General features: G+C 42.9%; 1 protein-coding gene across 1 annotated transcript in view; it reads left to right on the top strand.

The window, feature by feature from the left end:
* Positions 1-16,834, top strand: part of TMEM241 (transmembrane protein 241) — a 137,963-nt gene that overhangs the window by 48,834 nt on the left and 72,295 nt on the right. The window contains exons 6-9 of the mRNA XM_053571686.1: positions 9,192-9,217; positions 13,405-13,456; positions 15,120-15,168; positions 16,497-16,542. Coding sequence (XP_053427661.1) covers positions 9,192-9,217; positions 13,405-13,456; positions 15,120-15,168; positions 16,497-16,542 — 173 coding nt within the window. The remainder of the gene's footprint in view (positions 1-9,191; positions 9,218-13,404; positions 13,457-15,119; positions 15,169-16,496; positions 16,543-16,834) is intronic.

Here is a 16,834-nt window from a genome sequence, read left to right as displayed (position 1 = left end):
TCCACCAAAACACCCCCCCTCCCTTCCCCTTCCTTGGCCCTTTCCCCATAGTTTTGTGCTATAGTTGGGTTATAGTCTTCATGTGAAAGCTATAATTTAGCTTCATAGTAGGGCTGAGTACATTGGATACTTTTTCTTCCATTCCTGAGATACTTTGCTAAGAAGAGTATGTTCCAGCTCCATCCATGTAAACATGAAAGAGGTAAAGTCTCCATCTTTCTTTAAGGCTGCATAGTATTCCATGGTATACATGTACCACAATTTGCTAGTCCATTCGACCCACTGAATATTTTTGATAGGCTTGTCAAAGATCAAATGACAATAAGTAGCTGGGTTCATCTCTTGGTTCTCTATTCTGTTCCATAAATCTGTCAGTCTGTTTTTGTGCCAGTACCATGCTGTTTTGATCACTGTAGATTTATAGTGTAGCCTGAAGTCTGGTAATGTGATACCTCCTGATTTGTTCTTATTTCTGAGTAATGTATCTGCTATTCAAGGTTTTTTCTGATTCCATATAAAATGAAGTACTATTTTTTCAAGTTCTTTAAAGTATGACAGTGGTGCTTTAAAGGGATTGCATTAAATCTGTAGATTGCTTTGGGTAGTATGGACATTTTAACAATGTTGATTATTCCCAGCCATGAGCATGGTATGCTTTTCCATTTGTTAACATCTTCAGCTATTTTTTTCTCAGAGTTTCATAGTTCTCTTTATAGAGATCTTTCGTGTCCTTTGTTAGGTAAATTCCCAGGTATTTCATCTTCTTTGGCACTACTGTAAAAGGAATAGAGTCCTTGACTATATTTTCAGCTTGACTATTGTTGACATATATAAAAGCTACTGATTTGTAAGTATTGATTTTGCATCCTGAGATGCTGCTGTATTCCTTGATCACATCTAAGAGTTTTGAAGTTGAATCCCTGGGATTTTCCAGATATAGGATCATATCATCAGCGAAGAGTGAGAGTTTGATCTCTTCTGACCCTATTTGGATACCCTTGATCGCCTTCTCTTGTCTGATTGCAATGGCTAAGACTTCTGTTACTATGTTGAATAGCAGTGGAGACAGTGGGCATCCTTGCCTCCTTCCTTATCTGAGAGGAAATATTTTCAATTTTACACCATTCAATATGATATTGGCTGTGAGTTTGCTGTAGATGGCCTCTATCAGTTTAACAAATGTCCCTTCTAAACCTATTTTCTTAAGTGTTCTGATCATGAAAGGATGCTGGACATTATCACAGGCTTTTTCTGCATCAATTGAGAAAATCATATGATCTTTTTTTTTTAATTTTATTGATGCAATGTATTATATTTATAGATTTGCGTATGTTGGACCAACCCTATAACCCTGGAATAAAACCAACTGGATCATGGTGTATAATTTTTTGATGTGTTGTTGAATTCTGTTTGCTAAGATCTGATTGAATGTTTTTGCATAGATATTCATTACTGATATTGGTCTATAATTTTCTTTCTTTGTTGGATTCTTTCCTGGTTTGGGGATCAGGGTGATATTTGCTTCATAAAATGTGTTGGGAAGTATTCCTTATTTTTCTGTGCTTTGGAAAAGGTTGTATAATATAGGTACTAGTTCCTCTTGAAAGGTTTGATAGAATTTGGATGTGAAGCCATCTGGTCCTGGACTTTTCTTTTTCGGGAGATTTCTTATTGTTGGTGTTATTTCAGTGATCGATATAGGTCTATTCAAGATTTCTTTTTTTTTTTTTTTTTTTTTTGTAGAGACAGAGTTTCACTTTATGGCCCTTGGTAGAGTGCCATGGCATCACACAGCTCACAGCAACCTCCAACTCCTGGGCTTAAGCGATTCTCCTGCCTCAGCCTCCCTAGTAGCTGGGACTACAGGTGCCCGCCACAACACCCGGTTATTTTTTGTTGCAGTTCGGCCGGGGCCGTGTTTGAACCCGCCACCCTCAGTATATGGGGCCGGCGCCTTACCGACTGAGTCACAGGTGCCGCCCCTATTCAAGATTTCTAATTCTTTCTGGTTGAGTCTAGGAAGGTGGCGTGCTTCCAGGTATTGGTCCATTTCCTTCAGATTTTCATATTTCTGAGAATAGAGATTTTTGTAGTAATCATTGAGGATTTTTTAAATTTCTGAGGTGTCTGTTGTTATTTCTCCTTTATCATTTCTGATAGACGATATTAGAGATTTTACTTTTCTGTTTCTGGTTAGGTTGACCAAAGGTTTATCAATTTTGTTAATCTTTTCAAAAAACCAACTTTTTGTTCCATCGATCTTCTGAATGATTCTATTGTTTTCAGTTTCATTTAATTCTGCCCTAATTTTGGTTATTTTCTTTCTTCTGCTGGGTTTGGGGTTAGAGTGTTCTTCCTTTTTCAGTTGCTTGAGATGATCCATTAAGTTGTTCACTTCCTCTCTTTCTGTTTTCTTGATGAAGGCTTCCAATGCTATAAATTTCCCTCTTAGGACTGCCTTTGCAGTATCCCACAGGTTTTGATAAATTATGTCTTCATTATCATTTTTGTTCCAAAAATTTGGTGATTTCCTTCTTAATGTCGTCTTTTACCCAGCTATCATTCAGTCTAAGATTATTTAGTTTCCATGACTTTGTTTGACTATGAAGATTCCTGTTGCTGTTGAGTTCAACTTTTGTTCCATGGTAGTCCGAGAAGATACAAGGAATAATTGCTATTCTTTTAAGTTTGCTGAGGTTAGAATTGTGTCCTAGGATATGATCTATTTTGGAGGATGATCCATGGGCTGATGAGAAGAATGTATATTCAGTTTTATTAGGGTGGAATGTTCTGTAGAGGTCTGTAAAGTCCATTTGTTCTAGGGTCAGATTTAAGTCTAGTATTTCTTTGTTTAGTTTCTTTTTGGAAGATTTATCCAAAACTATCAAAGGGGTGTTAAAATCACCAACTATTATAGTGCAGGAAGATATCAAGTTGTTCATATCCATTAGGGTTTGCTTTTTAAATTGAGCATTCTGGCAGGGTGCATAAATGTTAATTATAGAAATCTCTTCATGTTGGGTGTTTCCCTTGACAAATATGTAGTGACCATCCTTATCTTTCTTTATCTTTGTTGGTTTAAAACCATTGTATCTGCAACTGAAATTGCAACCCCTGCTTTTTTCTGGTTTCTATTTGCCTGTATTATAGAAGTCCATCCCTTCACCCTGAATCTATTTTTGTCCTTTCATGTAAGATGAGATTCTTGTATACAGCAGATAATCTGGTCTGAGTTTATATATCCAGTCAGCCAGCCTGTGCCTCTTTAGAGGGCAATTTAAACCATTCACATTAATTGAGAGAATTGATAAGTCTGGTTGTGTTTGGGGTGTCATGATTTTCAGATGTCCAGTGGACATTTTTAATCCTTTCACCACTGTGGAAGTTGGGTTTTGTTCAAAAATTTCTGGGTGAGTTTACTTTGTGTTGTGAACCAGCACAGGAAGGGGAGTGAATCAGAGTGGAATTGGTGGGGAATGAGGAAAATACAGCATAAGTGAAGAGACAGAAACAAAGTATGGGACCAGGAGGACTGACTGAACTGATGGCTACAGCCAGCCCCAAAGCACAAAATCAGCTTTATTATATAGTATCTTTACAGGGTTGTCCAGGGGGAAGTAACATAGACAAAATGGGGAAGTAGCATAAATAAAAGACATAGTTTTGGTCTTATAGTACAATATGAAAATGTAAATGACTTTAACAAAGACAAACCATCTTGTTAATGGTTTCTGCTCAACTTCATTAACATGTGACAAGGAGAAAGAAGGGAGAGATCTCAAGGATCTCTGCATAGTTAACAGAACAAAGGAAAAACTATGTGACCTAGTGGTTACTACTCAACTTTGTTAGCGCATGAGAAGGAGAAAGAAGGGAGATATCTGGATCTCTGCATAGTTAACTATAGAAAGAAAGGGCTACGAGACTTCTGGCAGGGGGAGCATGAAGAAAGGAAAATGGCTGTTTTGGGAATGGAGGAGAGGAGTTGGGGGTTTATTCTCTGAATGTTCCCCAGGCTGTGAGGGCTCTGCTGTCTCACAGCTTGCTCTCTACAACTTTGTAGGTAGAGCATTGTGCTGGTCATTGTGGAGAATGGGTCTGAGGGTATCCTGGAGAGCTGGTTTAGTTCTGGCAAATTTCTTCAACATTTGTATGTCATTAAAGTATTTGATTTCTCCATCACAAATAAAACTCAGTTTAGCTGGATGTAGGATCCTGGGCTGGAAGTTGTTTCGTTTTAGGAGATTGAAGGTTGATGACCATCCTCTTTTGGCTTGAAATGTTTTGGCTAAGAGATCTGCAGTCATTCTGATATTTCTCCCTTTACAGGTGATGCTTTTCTTACGTCTGGCTGCTTTCAGAATTTTCTCCTTTATCTTAACTTTGGCAAAGTTAATCACAATGTGTCTAGGAGATGCTTTATTTGGATTGAGTCTTGCTGGGATTCTGAAACTGTCTATTATCTGAACTTCTGTATCTCTTGCAATGCTTGGGAAATTCTCCTCCAAAATCTCTTGGAGTAGAGCATCTGTACCTTTAGGACCATTCTCTTCTCCTTTGGGAATTCCTATAAGGTAAATGTTTAACCTTTTGGATTGATCCCACAACTCTCTCAGGGAATGATCAGTTTTTGCTCTCCATTTGTCTGCCTCTTTGAGCACTTGGGAATGTTCAAAAGCTTTTTTTCACATGTTTGTAGGCCATGCACCTGTCTTCATCAGAGAAATTTTTGTTCAGGTCTCTTGCCCACTAAGAATTGGGGTTATTTGTTCTTTTCTTATTGATTAGTCAACCTTTGTCTTCAGTCTCAGAAATCCTTTCTTCTGCCTGGTCAACTCCATTACTGAGGGATTCTACTGTATTTCAGAGCTCCTCAACTAACTTTTTCGTTTCCTTGAGTTCTGCTATCTCTTTTCTCATTATGTCCATATTTTTGGTAACTTTGTCTTTGAATTCACTAATTTCTTGAGACAATTTTTGGAATTCAATTTCTATCTTTTCTTCCATTCTATTTATCTTATTTGCCATCCATATTCTGAATTCGATTTCTGACATTGCTGCCATTTGTCTGTGTATGGCCTCTTCTGTTGTATCTCCTTTGTCATTTCTTGGGGTGTTGATCTACTGTGTTTATTCATGTTGCCACAGTTCTTCTGTTGGGTCCACATCATGTTTATATTCCACCGTTTGGTTATTGTCCACATCATGTTTGTATTCCACAGATTGGTTATTAGAACTGGTAGGGTGAGATTGAATTGGAGTACCCAGGTAGTAGAGATAGCTCCTTACCAAAGCGCTAGGCTTTGTAATTGTGTCTTATCTCCTACAACCTTACAAAGGCCCCTTTCAGAGTGTTGGCCAGAGACTCTGAGGACCTACTTGGTGAGATAGCGCAAGCTAGCTCTATTTTGATATTAGCCAACCTCTACCCTAAACTAAGAAGCCACGGTATTAGGTTTAAATATTATCTGTGAAGAGATACAAACAGCTGTGGTGCCCAGCCCCCAACCTTCAGTTCTTTTCCACACAGAACTTTGAAGGTCAACCTTAGAATGTTCCCAAGTGGACAGCCCCAGACACAAGTTCCAGTTAAATTGTCTCAGACAGTGTAAACTCTGCTCAACAGAGAGGGATTCAAGGGTCTCTAACAGCACAATTGGAGCCAGGGATCCATACCCCCACCCGCCAGACTCAGTCCACACTGTTGTCCGCTTCTCTGCTCACCAGGGGCCACGCCCCTGCCCACTGGTCTCAGTCCAGACCCAGCTGGCCTCTGCTTGCCAGATGAGTTGGAGTCAGGGGACCACACCCCCACCTACCAGTCTCAGTCCACTGCCTGGCAAGCCTCTTTTCGCAGGCTCTGTTGGAGTCAGGGCACCACACCTGCCCACAGATCTCAGTCCTCACCTGGTAAGCCTTTGCTCACCGCCTCGTTGGAGTCAGGTGACCAGGCCCTTGCCTTTAGTTCTTGGTTCATACCCAGCAAGCCTCTGCTCGAGGTTTCTATTGGAGTCAGGGGACCACGCCCTTGCCCTCAGGTCTCAGTCGACAACTAGTAAGTCTCTGCTCACAGGCCCAGCAGGGGCTGGGGACCAGTCCTGCCTGCTGACTCAGTCCACACGGGGCAACCACTTTCCCGCTGTGGGTGCCATCAGAGCCGGGGATTCTGCACCCCGTCCCACCAGACACAACTTGAACTGAGGGTCAACACCACCTCTGGCTGGATATAGTCATAACCAGGGGACTGCTCCTCCCAAGCATCCCTTTCTTCCCGCACCCTCTTTCTTCCCCGTTATTCACAGATTCCATTCTATGGTTGACTCCACACTATGCCCAGATCTCTCAGGAAAAGACCAAACATTCTGTGCTCTGCAGGGGGCAGAACTTCAGACCACCATGCGAGTGGGGGAAGGGTGGAATGGGAGTTTGGGCTTGTGGGGGAAAATATCTGTTCAATTTTATGCCTAGCAGGGTGTCCTAAGTTCATAAGTGGGACCTCCCTTAAGAAAGAGACCTGGTGTTTAGTGGCTCTCTCCAGTGAAGTAAAACGAGAGGTCTTTTGTACCTTGCTCACTCGCAGATAGCCTGTGGCAGGCCTCCTGCTTGGGGGAGGGGTCTCCTGTCCTCTAGTCGATAGGCTTTGTACCTGTAATTTGTTTTCTTGAATGCTCTTCCTTGAAATTACAGCTTGCTGAACTTCTTTCTTGGCTCAGCTCCCCACCTTTGACTTCATACAGTCCAATTCCATCCACTTTTTCTCCCTGTGGTCAGGAGCCTCTGCTGAGGGTTGCTACCAGTTAGCCATCTTCCCAGAATTCCTGGCTCATGCAATTAATCTTACTACATTGTAGACTTACTTATTACAGTTTAATATTGGAATACTGCTCTTCATTTATTTATTCGTTCAACATTTATTAAGTAGATAATTAATGTCAAACGTCTTGCTAGGCCTAAAGCTCCAGAGATGTAGAAGACACATTTCTTACCTTTACAAAACTCACAGGTGAATGAAGGAGCTGACCTATGAACTTGGGTTGGGACCTCCATAGAATGTTGTATGGTCTGGAACAGGGTGATGAGTGGGCTGGGGGTGACCACCAGTAAGGCTGCTTGGAAGGGGCAGGGAAAGCTTCCCCAGGGGCAGGATTTGGGCTGAGTCACACAGGATGGGTAGGGAGATTCCAGCTGGACAAGGAGAAAGGGCATTCCAGGCAGCCAGAGGAAGCAGCAAATGAAGGCCAGTGTCGTAAGGGGACCAGCGGGGGGTCACTGCAGGACTGGAGGTGGGCTCACTGCCCTCATCTGTAACTTTTAACTCTTGACTTCATTAACCCATAATTAAATGGACTCCTTTTAATTAGTCAGTTTAAGGAAATTAGTCCTTTGTACTGAGGACTAATTTGCACATATTAACATAAATTAATTCTGAGCATTTCAGAAATATCACTTTGCTGGTTGAGAACAAACTACAACTTTTGACACCGAGAGCCCTAAAAACAATTCCTGGCACAGAGTAAGTAGCCCCCAGAGTAAGTCACCTGACCCAGAGTTAGCTTTTGATTGTTAGTTTTGGTACTATGACCTCTGAGGAGTTACACTGACCCATTCAGAACCCTGAGATGTCATTAGGACTTTTTAATGGGTTGCTTTTGGACTGAGGTACCTGAAAAGGTGAAACATCTTGACATTATCTGGGTAGTTCCCAGAGCCCCAGGGGGGAATGGAGCTAAGTAATGAACATATTGCTCACTTTTTACTCCCTATATCTCAGGTTCTGAGTTCTTTTAGTCAGAAGGAATTTAATAAAATGAAAAAAGAATCCTCTGTGGAAAGAGTGAACTCTTTTAGGCACTGGATTGATTTGTTGCCTTGTAAAATTAAGTCCTGGAACGGTCACTGGGTGAACGTGGTATTCATGGAGACTTGGAACACCCTTTTAGTTTCTTTCCTCTGTTTCTGCTCTACCACCAGACGGTTGAGAGGCCGGCAGTATTCAGCACAGAATCCTTTAGTAACACATTTTCCCATAATGGGGGCAGTTATGCAGGTATCATGAGCCACATTATCTTTGCCCTTGGCCTTTCTGTGCTTAAAGGCTAACCTTTCACCAGGTGGCAGTGCAGTCAGGGCGGCCTCTTGAGGCGGGGGTTGGACAAAGACCAGAGATTAAAGATTTTAAAGATGCAAGTCTCAGCTTTGCACACAAATAGAATCTGTTTATAAAACCGCAAAAGGTTGGTCATTAAACAACATATGAAAATTTAAGATAGCCGTCGTAGCAGCCACTTATGTTTCTCTTGTCAGACCTTCACTTCTCAACAATGTGTTTATACTTTACACTTTACCTGAACTGCTGTCAAAAACTGTAGTTTATTCTCAACTAGCAAAATAATCTTTCTGTGGCTGGGTACCCGTAGCTCAGTGGTTAGGGCGCTGGCCACATGCACCGGGGCTAGTGGGTTCGAAACCGGTGCTAAAAAAAATAAAATAATAAAAATCTTTCTGAAATGTTCAGAATTAATGTGTGCGAAGGACTGATTTTCTTAAACTAATTAAAAAGTTCAAACTAAAATTTTGTCATTTCAAGGAGCTATAAATGCCAATTTTATATTCCCCCAATCTGCTATTTTCTTTCCCGTCTGCCTAGGGTGGAATAAAATGTCCCTTCTCTTTTTTCCTATTTCTTTTTTTTTTTTTTTAATTAAATCATAGCTGTGTACATTACTTTTTCCTATTTCCTAATTTTCATGTCACACCAGATAATTTATAGGATTGCTTAGAGTCACAGCTGGATTAATGAAAGGAATATTTAAAGAGACAGAACGGGAATGGAAGTTGAGCAGGCGCCTAATTGCTTTTTAAATACCGGTTACATTGATTTTTCTCTTTCTCTCCTTTTCTTGGTGTGTAAGGTTCTTGAAGACTTGGCTGGGACATCATTTTGTTTTTTAAGGGTAAACATCATTTTCATGGTGAAAGTGCGTTGCCGAAGTGACTCAACTCTGGAACTCTTGAGTCATCCTTCTTTTGGTCCAAGCAGAAAAAGGCTTCATTTAATAACCAAAGCGCAGCAAGCTGTTAAGCCCCCTAATAAACTTATTCATGATTTATTTTCCTCTTGATGGAAATGTTTTCTTAGGAAAAAAATAAGTTCTTAAAATCTAATTATAGTTCTCTTTATTTTCATACAGAAGACATCTCCTGTAAAGATCTGTAGGTAAGTTTAAAAAAAAAAAGCCCTCTGAAATATGAGATTTAACCTAATTTTAACTTGGATGATAAACTGTTGAAGATTTATACTCTACGAGTTGACTGGGGAATTTATTATAAACATGCCTACATCCCTAATTTGTGTCTTATTCTAAAATTTCTTTTCTCTTTCTTTTTTTCTGAAAGATTTTATTTGTAAGGGAACAACCAAACCAACCCACGCTAGATTTCAGTTGTCAGTGCCCAAAACATCACTAATAATTGTGCAATACTAATGAAGAACAAAAATGAAAACCATGGAAATGAGTTAAAATTTTAGTTTATTGGGTCTTTAAGGTTTTCCACAGTGGAAAAAGCACTAGCCTGTGAGTCTTGGGTCATGGGCAAGTTTCTTCATCCTCTGTGCCTCAGTTTCCTCAGCAGGACCGTGAGCCAGCCTGTCCCCCTGTGCAGGTACCTCTGCCCCCGACATTCTGATTCCAACTTGGAGCCTTGTTCTCTGCTTCCTGCGGTAGCTGAGAAGCTCAGTCCTGTAGATTGAAAACCAGCAGACATGCTTTGATAGATGGATTGAGGAGTTTTGTTTCAGACACTTCTGGGCTTTCATCCAATTTCTCCCCTCTTCCTTTTTGCCTTTATTATAGACTGCACCTTGAAAGGGAAACCAAACCAAATCTCAGGACTCATCCTCTTTTTTAAAGAGAAATTAGCAGGTGTTTAAGAGAGGCATTAAAACCCACGAATGCCTGCTATAATCAGGCATTGTTCAAGGCCAGGTGTGGTGGGGAACAGGCGGCTCTCTCACTCCTGGGTGTCCTCTGTCTCCCCCAGCTCTTGGGGTGGCCTGTTTGAGAGTATCCCTAATGCTCATTCCCTGTGGATGGAGAAGCTACCGTGTTCTACTAAGCCTGTCCCTATAGGCAGATAGACACAAACCCATTAGGACACCCTCTCCTCCCTCCTATAGCTTGCCTGTCGCCGTGTGGTCCCAGGAAGCCCTGCTGACCTCTCCCTGCACTTCCCTCACTCATCGCCCTGGATCCTTCTCTAGGTTGTTTGTGCTTGTGCCTTGAAAGGAGGCAAGGCCATAGCAGTGTGGTGGGCTGGGCAGAGAAGCATCCTGAGCCTCAGCTGTCCCATGGCGTCCTGGCCTTCCCAAGGCTGTGGGGCTGCAGCTGCAAGGGTCTGTGTGCCAGGCCTCCTGCCTCTGGCCTTGCTGTCCCTGCTGGTCTGTCAGGTACAGTAGACACATGTGGTTACAGGAGTGAGGACTGTCAGAGTTGAATGGCACCCCTGTTTTAGGGAACTAAGATTATAAATAGTAGGCTGGTATATGTCACCTATGTGTAATATGTATGTTGACATACATGAAACAGATAGTTCATATAGAAAGTATGTATTGATATGAGATGGCATATGACAGTTTCTCCTAAAAGTGAAAATGCCATATTCTGTTCTTTGTTGTTTGCTGCCTTACAAGAAGTTCAGCTGAGGGTGGCATCTGTAGCTCAGTGGGTAGGCCGCCGGCCACATACACGGAGGCTGGCGGGTTTGAACCCGGCCTAGGCCAGCTAAAACAAGAATGACAACTACAACAAAAAAATAGCCAGGTATTGTGGTTGGTGCCTGTAGTCCCAGCTACCTGGGAGGCTGAGGCAAGAGAATTGCTTAAGTCCAAGAGTTTGAGGTTGCTGTGAGCTATGATACCCAGGGTAACATAGTGAGATTGTGTCTCAAAAAAAAAAAAAAATTCAGCAGAGAGGGGGCCCAGCGATATATGTTGTTGCATCTGTAAATTTTGGAAAGAGGGGAGTAACTAGGTGATAGTTTGGGTCTTGTGCTTTCTGGTGCCTTCTTTTAGGATGAGGGAGTGACTGGGGAAAGCTAGAGGCAAGATTTTTTTGGTATATGAAGCCCAAAAGAGATACGGGATTACTGAACCAGCTCCAACACGACTTTCTAATGAAAGAGGAAAGCTTCCTGGAAATATCTGTGACAGGCGATGTTATTTATTTATTTATTTTGCAGTTTTTTTGGCCGGGGCTGGGTTTGAACCCACCACCTCTGGCTTATGGGGCTGGTGCCCTACCCCTTTGAACCACAGGCGCTGCCCTGGACGATGTTATTTTTTTGTGTGAGAATTTAAAAATGTTTTAATGTGGAAATTGCTAAACATATTTAAAACTAAACAGAATAGGCCAGGTGTGGTGGCTCATGCTGTAATTCTAACACTCTGCGAGGCCAAGGTGAGGCTTGAGCTCAGGCGTTCACAAGAACAAGACTCAGTGTCTCCAAAAAAAAAAAAATGTAGAAAAATTAGCTGGGCATGGTGGCGGACACCTGAAGTTCTGGCTACATGGTAGCCTGAGGCAGGAGGATCACTTAAGCCCAGGAGTTCGAAGTTGCAGTGAGCTAGAATGATTGCCTCTGCATTCTAGCTGGGGTGACAAAATGAGACTGTTTAAAAATAAATAGAATAATATAATGAAGCCCTGCATACCCATCTTCTACCTTCCACAGTTTCGACTTCTGACCTACTACCAAAGTCAGTATTACTTTGAGGCACACCCCAGGTACCATAGTTAATATTTCTATAAGTATGAAAGATTTCTCTTAATAAAAGAGACAAAAGTTTACATCTATAGAAAAGTTGCAAGAGTCACCCATTGATAATATTTTTTACATTTGCTGTCCTGTTCTCTTCTCTCCCCTCCCCTCCCGTCTCCTCCCCTCTCCTCTCCTCTTTTTTGTGACAGGGTCTCACTCTGTCACCCAGGCTGGAGTGTGGTGCCAGGATCCTAGCTCACTGCAACCCCCAATTCCAGCGCTCAAGTGATTCTCCAGCCTCAGCCTCCCCAGTAGCTAGAACTGTAGGCATTCACTGTCACATCTGATTGATTTTTTAAATTGTTCGTAGAGACAGAGTTTCGTTATTGTCTGGGCTGGTTTCCAACTCCTGGCCTCTAGGGATCCTCCTACCTTAGCCTCCAAAAGTGCTAGGATTACAGGTGTGAACCACCATGATTGGCCCTTCTCTCTCTCTCTCTCTCTATATATATATATATATATACATATATATATTTATATGTACACCCACATAAACATACATAAACATCTCATAAAATATATTGTAATATATTATTATTCTTTTTTTTTTATTGTTGGGGATTCATTGAGGGTACAATAAGCCAGGTTAAGCCAGGTTACACTGATTGCAATTGTTAGGTAAAATCCCTCTTGAATATATTATTATTCTTACTCTTATTTTTTCTGAACCATTTGAGAATAAGTTACAGAGATCATGACTCCACCCGTAAGTCCTTCAAAAGATCTCTCCTAAAAATAACAATCCCTTATATTTGAACATTAATCCCCAAGTACAATTATAAATTTAGAAAATTTGCATCTAATATTGAGTTCCTGTTCAGATTTTGCCGGTTATCCCAATATTATGTTTTATAGCAACCTCCACCCTCCGCAAAGATGTCCTGTCTCTTCCACATCCTTTACTCTGGACAGTTCCTCAGCTTGTCATTGCCTTCACAGTTTTGGAGAGTATAGACCAGTTGTGTTATGGACTGTTCCTAAATTTGGGTTTGTTTCGGTGTTTTCTCAGGATTCGATTTAGGTTCCGCATGTTTGGCAGACACCACCTGAGTGATGTGGAGTCCTCCTGGGTGCGCGCTGCCAGGACGCACATGGTGCAGATCTCTCCCGTTATAGGAAATCATGAGTCTGGCCATTTGGTCATGGTGGTGTACAAAGGATTTAATGTGCTTTCCGTGGTGTTTTCATTTTTGTAACTTAGTATAATTGTGGTTTGATTGCCCAATTTTCCACTTGTCTATTTTTTGGGATCTGTAGTTGAAAAAAAAAATTCCTTTTATTAGATGTTTCACAGGCACAGTTTTTCCTCCAGTGAGCCAGCTGTGGTTTTGCAGATGTCCTGCACATGGCTGACTCTGGGACATGGCTAGCTGAGGCCCAGGGAAGGAAATGCCAGGTGGTCAAAAGAGCGCGTAATAGAAACAGTGCAGGTGCAGGCTGTCAGGCTCTCTGAGGATGAACAGGGAAGTGGGCTGGTCTTCCAGGATCTTCCCCTCATGCAAACTCCAGCAGCTGCCTTTCAGCCTCCACTGTCTGGGAAACCCTTTGATGTTGGAGGTGAAGCTGCGGTGTTTGATCTCTCCACAGCGCCCTCTTCCTGCTGGCCGCGGCAGGGTGCCTTCCCTTCAATGACTCCCAGGTAAGTCAGGTAACTCACTGTGCCTTCAAAGTATCTTTGTACTCTCTGAAGCCTGCATGTGTGACCAGAATTTCTTCATTGTTCCTTTGGAAATCAGGATAACCCAGTCTATGCAAAAGCATTGAGAAGCTCTCAGGCTGGGTAGCTCTTGGCCCCACCAACCCCTCTCCCCAAGGCTGCGGGCAGCAGAGCCCACACAGCTCTGGGGGCTGTGGTGTGCAGTCTGTCCTCCATATGTGCCTGGTGAACCTGGAAGCCAACACCCAAGTTGCCGCAGCCTCAGTCATTGAGGCAAAGTTCGTTTTTCTTCTTATCCTAAGGGCCTCCTCTTCTGTGCAGTGATTTTCATTTAATTATCCTGTGCTGAGGTCGAGTTTTCTTTATGAGGCACGGAGGACCCACCCGACCCCAGGAGTCATCTCATTTCTGGGTTTCCTTTCTTTCTTTTTCTCTCCCTTCTTTTCTCCCTCAGCATTATGAGGTCCCCACCAAGTGTCAGGCACTGAGCCAGGCTCTGGGGACACAAAGAAGATTGGTCTTTGTCCAGGCAGAAGTTGGAGTCTGTTCAGAGCAAAGGGGAGGCAAACAGATGAGAAAACAGATGAGTATAACGCAGAGAGGCCAGGGCCAGCTATGGGGGGGCTGTGACACACCCGGAGGTCTTGGGGACTCAGGAAGGGGGACAGCTGACAATTACAGGGCACCCACTGTGTGCCAGCTCTGTGTCAGTGCATTATGGTCCTGGTTTTATTTCAAATCGCACCACAGTTCTTGAAGGGTAGGGACTAATGATTTTTTTTTTTTTGAGACAGAGTCTCACTATGTTGCCCTGGGCAGAGTGCCGTGGCGTCATAGCTTACAGCAACCTCAAATTCTTGGGCTTAAGTGATTCTCTTGTCTCAGCCTCCCAAGTAGCTAGGACTACAGACACCTCCCACAACGCCCAGCTATTTTTTTGTTTTTGTTGTCATTATTGTTTAGCAGGTCCGGGCCAGGTTTGAACCCACCAGCCTCCGTGCATGTGGCTGGTGCCCTAACCACAGAGCTACAGGCGCCAAGCCAGTAGGGACTGTTATTATGTGCATTTCACAGCTAAAGAGTAATGAGGGCCCCAAGGTCACTAGCTAGCAAAGAAGTGGGGATTTTTAGAATTTAACTCAGATCTCTTTGAAGCTAGAACTGAGCTCTGCGTACTGCATAAATCTCTTAGATCGGGAGGTGAAGGTGGCATTGTAGAGGCCAGGAGTGTTCTGTGATCCACCTTCACTGAGCTCCTGGAATTTGCAATCTATTAAGCCCTACCGAGAATAATAAGGGAAGACAGAATTGGAGGAAGTCCCCTCAGTTGAGTTCAAGGGGGAAGCATGCATGCTTGGGAAATGCAAATCATCTGCATTTTGGGGTTGGGGGATTTGGGTGTCATGAAACTGGATTTGAATGCAATGTGGGGAATGGGGTGATGGAGGAGAGAATCCTGTTGGGAAGGCGTTGTAGGCAGGTAGATGAGAAATGAGAAAGGAAGGAGGAACTGACTGAAGGCCGGAAGGGCCCTATTTTGGACCTTGCTTTGCACTGTGTATCGAGAGCTAGGATTTCTGATTGCCACACTGGATCCTGTTTGTCTATTTAAAGCATTTTTTCTTTTTTTATTCCTGTGTTACAGTTTGATCCAGACGGATATTTTTGGGCTGTAATTCACTTCTTCTGTGTAGGTAAGTTTTAAAAGAATGCTTATTTAAGTATATAATTGAGGAGTATTTTTAGACCTTATTGTAGATCCACTTGTTAGCAACCCTGAGCAATAGGAAAATTAAATCCAAGGTGTCAAGTTAAAATCAAATGGGTGTTTTCTGGATTGGTTTTTCTATTGTAGAGTTTTTCTTAAATGTTTCCATTTCCAATATAGATTCCTTTTTTTTCATGACAAACTCCACGTTGGGGGGAGGGAGTTGCTTGCTGAAGTCCACTTGTGGAATGCTGGCTGGTGTTCTCTAAAAGCTGTGGGAGGGGCCGCGTGTGGCAGGTGGGTCACCTGAGCTCAAGAGTTCAAGACCAGCCTGAGCAAGAATAAGACTCTAGCCAGGCGTTATGGTGGGGGCCTGTCGTTCTAGCTACTCAGGAAGCTGAGGCAGGAGGATGACTTGAGCCCTGGAGTCTGAGGTTGCTGTGAACTGTGACATTTAAGGCACTCTAGCCTAGGGCAACAGAGTGAGACTCTGTCTCAAAAAATAATTAATAGGGCGGCACCTGTGGCTCAGTGAGTGGGGTACTGGCCCCATATACCTAGGGTGGTGGGTTCAAACCCAGCCCTGGCCAAACTGCAACAAAAAGATGGCTGGGCATTTGGCAGGCCCCTATAGTCCCAGCTACTCAGAAGGCTGAGGCAAGAGAATTGTCTAAGCCCAGGAGCTGGAGGTTGGTGTGAGCTGTGACACCACGGCACTCTACCCAGGGTGATAAAGTGAGACTCTGTCTCTAAAAAAAAAAAAAAATTCTTAAATAAAAATAAAAACAGATATTCAGAAGTAAATGTCAATAATGTTTTCTTTTCAGTAGTATACCAAAAAAGTTAAAGTTAATGAAATAGAGCTATCTGATTTTATTTCAAATTATATGTTATATGTTCTGTATTTTGTAGTCGGAGGGCAGGAAGCATTGCCCTGAATTTGTTAACACTGCTGAGAGGTGTTCAGCAGTCTGGTGATGCTTCTCTTTCTTGAGTGCATCACACAACAGAAGTAACTCTTCCCTGTTCACCCAATCGTTGGTCACGGTGCTTTCCTTGCCCAGCACTCTCTGTGGGGCCCCAAGACAGACTGAACCACATTGTCACAAAGAATGATAGAATTTGCATTCTCGAAACCCTCCAGATCTCGTTGGTCTCCTCTCGTCAACCATGTGGGACCCTCATAGGAAAAAGGAGCCTGGCAGTGGCACCTTTGTGGCTCTTCTTCAGGCAGATTTTGTGCTTCTCTGGGATCCTAGGCAGCTCCTTAAGCAGAATGCTGTGCACCACTGACACATGTTGCTTCATTTTCAGGAGCTTATAAAATACTACAGAAGTTCCAGAAACCCAGTGCACTAAGGTAAACTCTTTAAGTTCGGTGAGTTGTTCTTTGGCTAAAGCAGTGGTCCCGGGGGCATGAAGGACCAGTTTCACAGAAGACAGGATGATTCAAAGTGGTTACATGCCCCCCTCAGACTATCAGGCATAAGATTCTTAGAAGGAGCTTGCAACCTGGATCCCTAGTGTGCACAGTTTACAATAGGGTGTGTGCTTCTATGAGAACCTAACGCTGCTGCTGATGTGGTGGGAGGCGGAGCTCAGGCCGTGATACCAGCAATGGGGAGCGGCTGTAAATACAGACGAAGCTTTGC

This window comes from Nycticebus coucang, chromosome 19, assembly GCF_027406575.1.
Source record: "Nycticebus coucang isolate mNycCou1 chromosome 19, mNycCou1.pri, whole genome shotgun sequence".
NCBI classification, from domain to species: Eukaryota; Metazoa; Chordata; class Mammalia; order Primates; family Lorisidae; genus Nycticebus; species Nycticebus coucang.
Note: the sequence above shows the minus strand (reverse complement) of the source record. Positions and strands in the feature narration are given on the sequence as shown.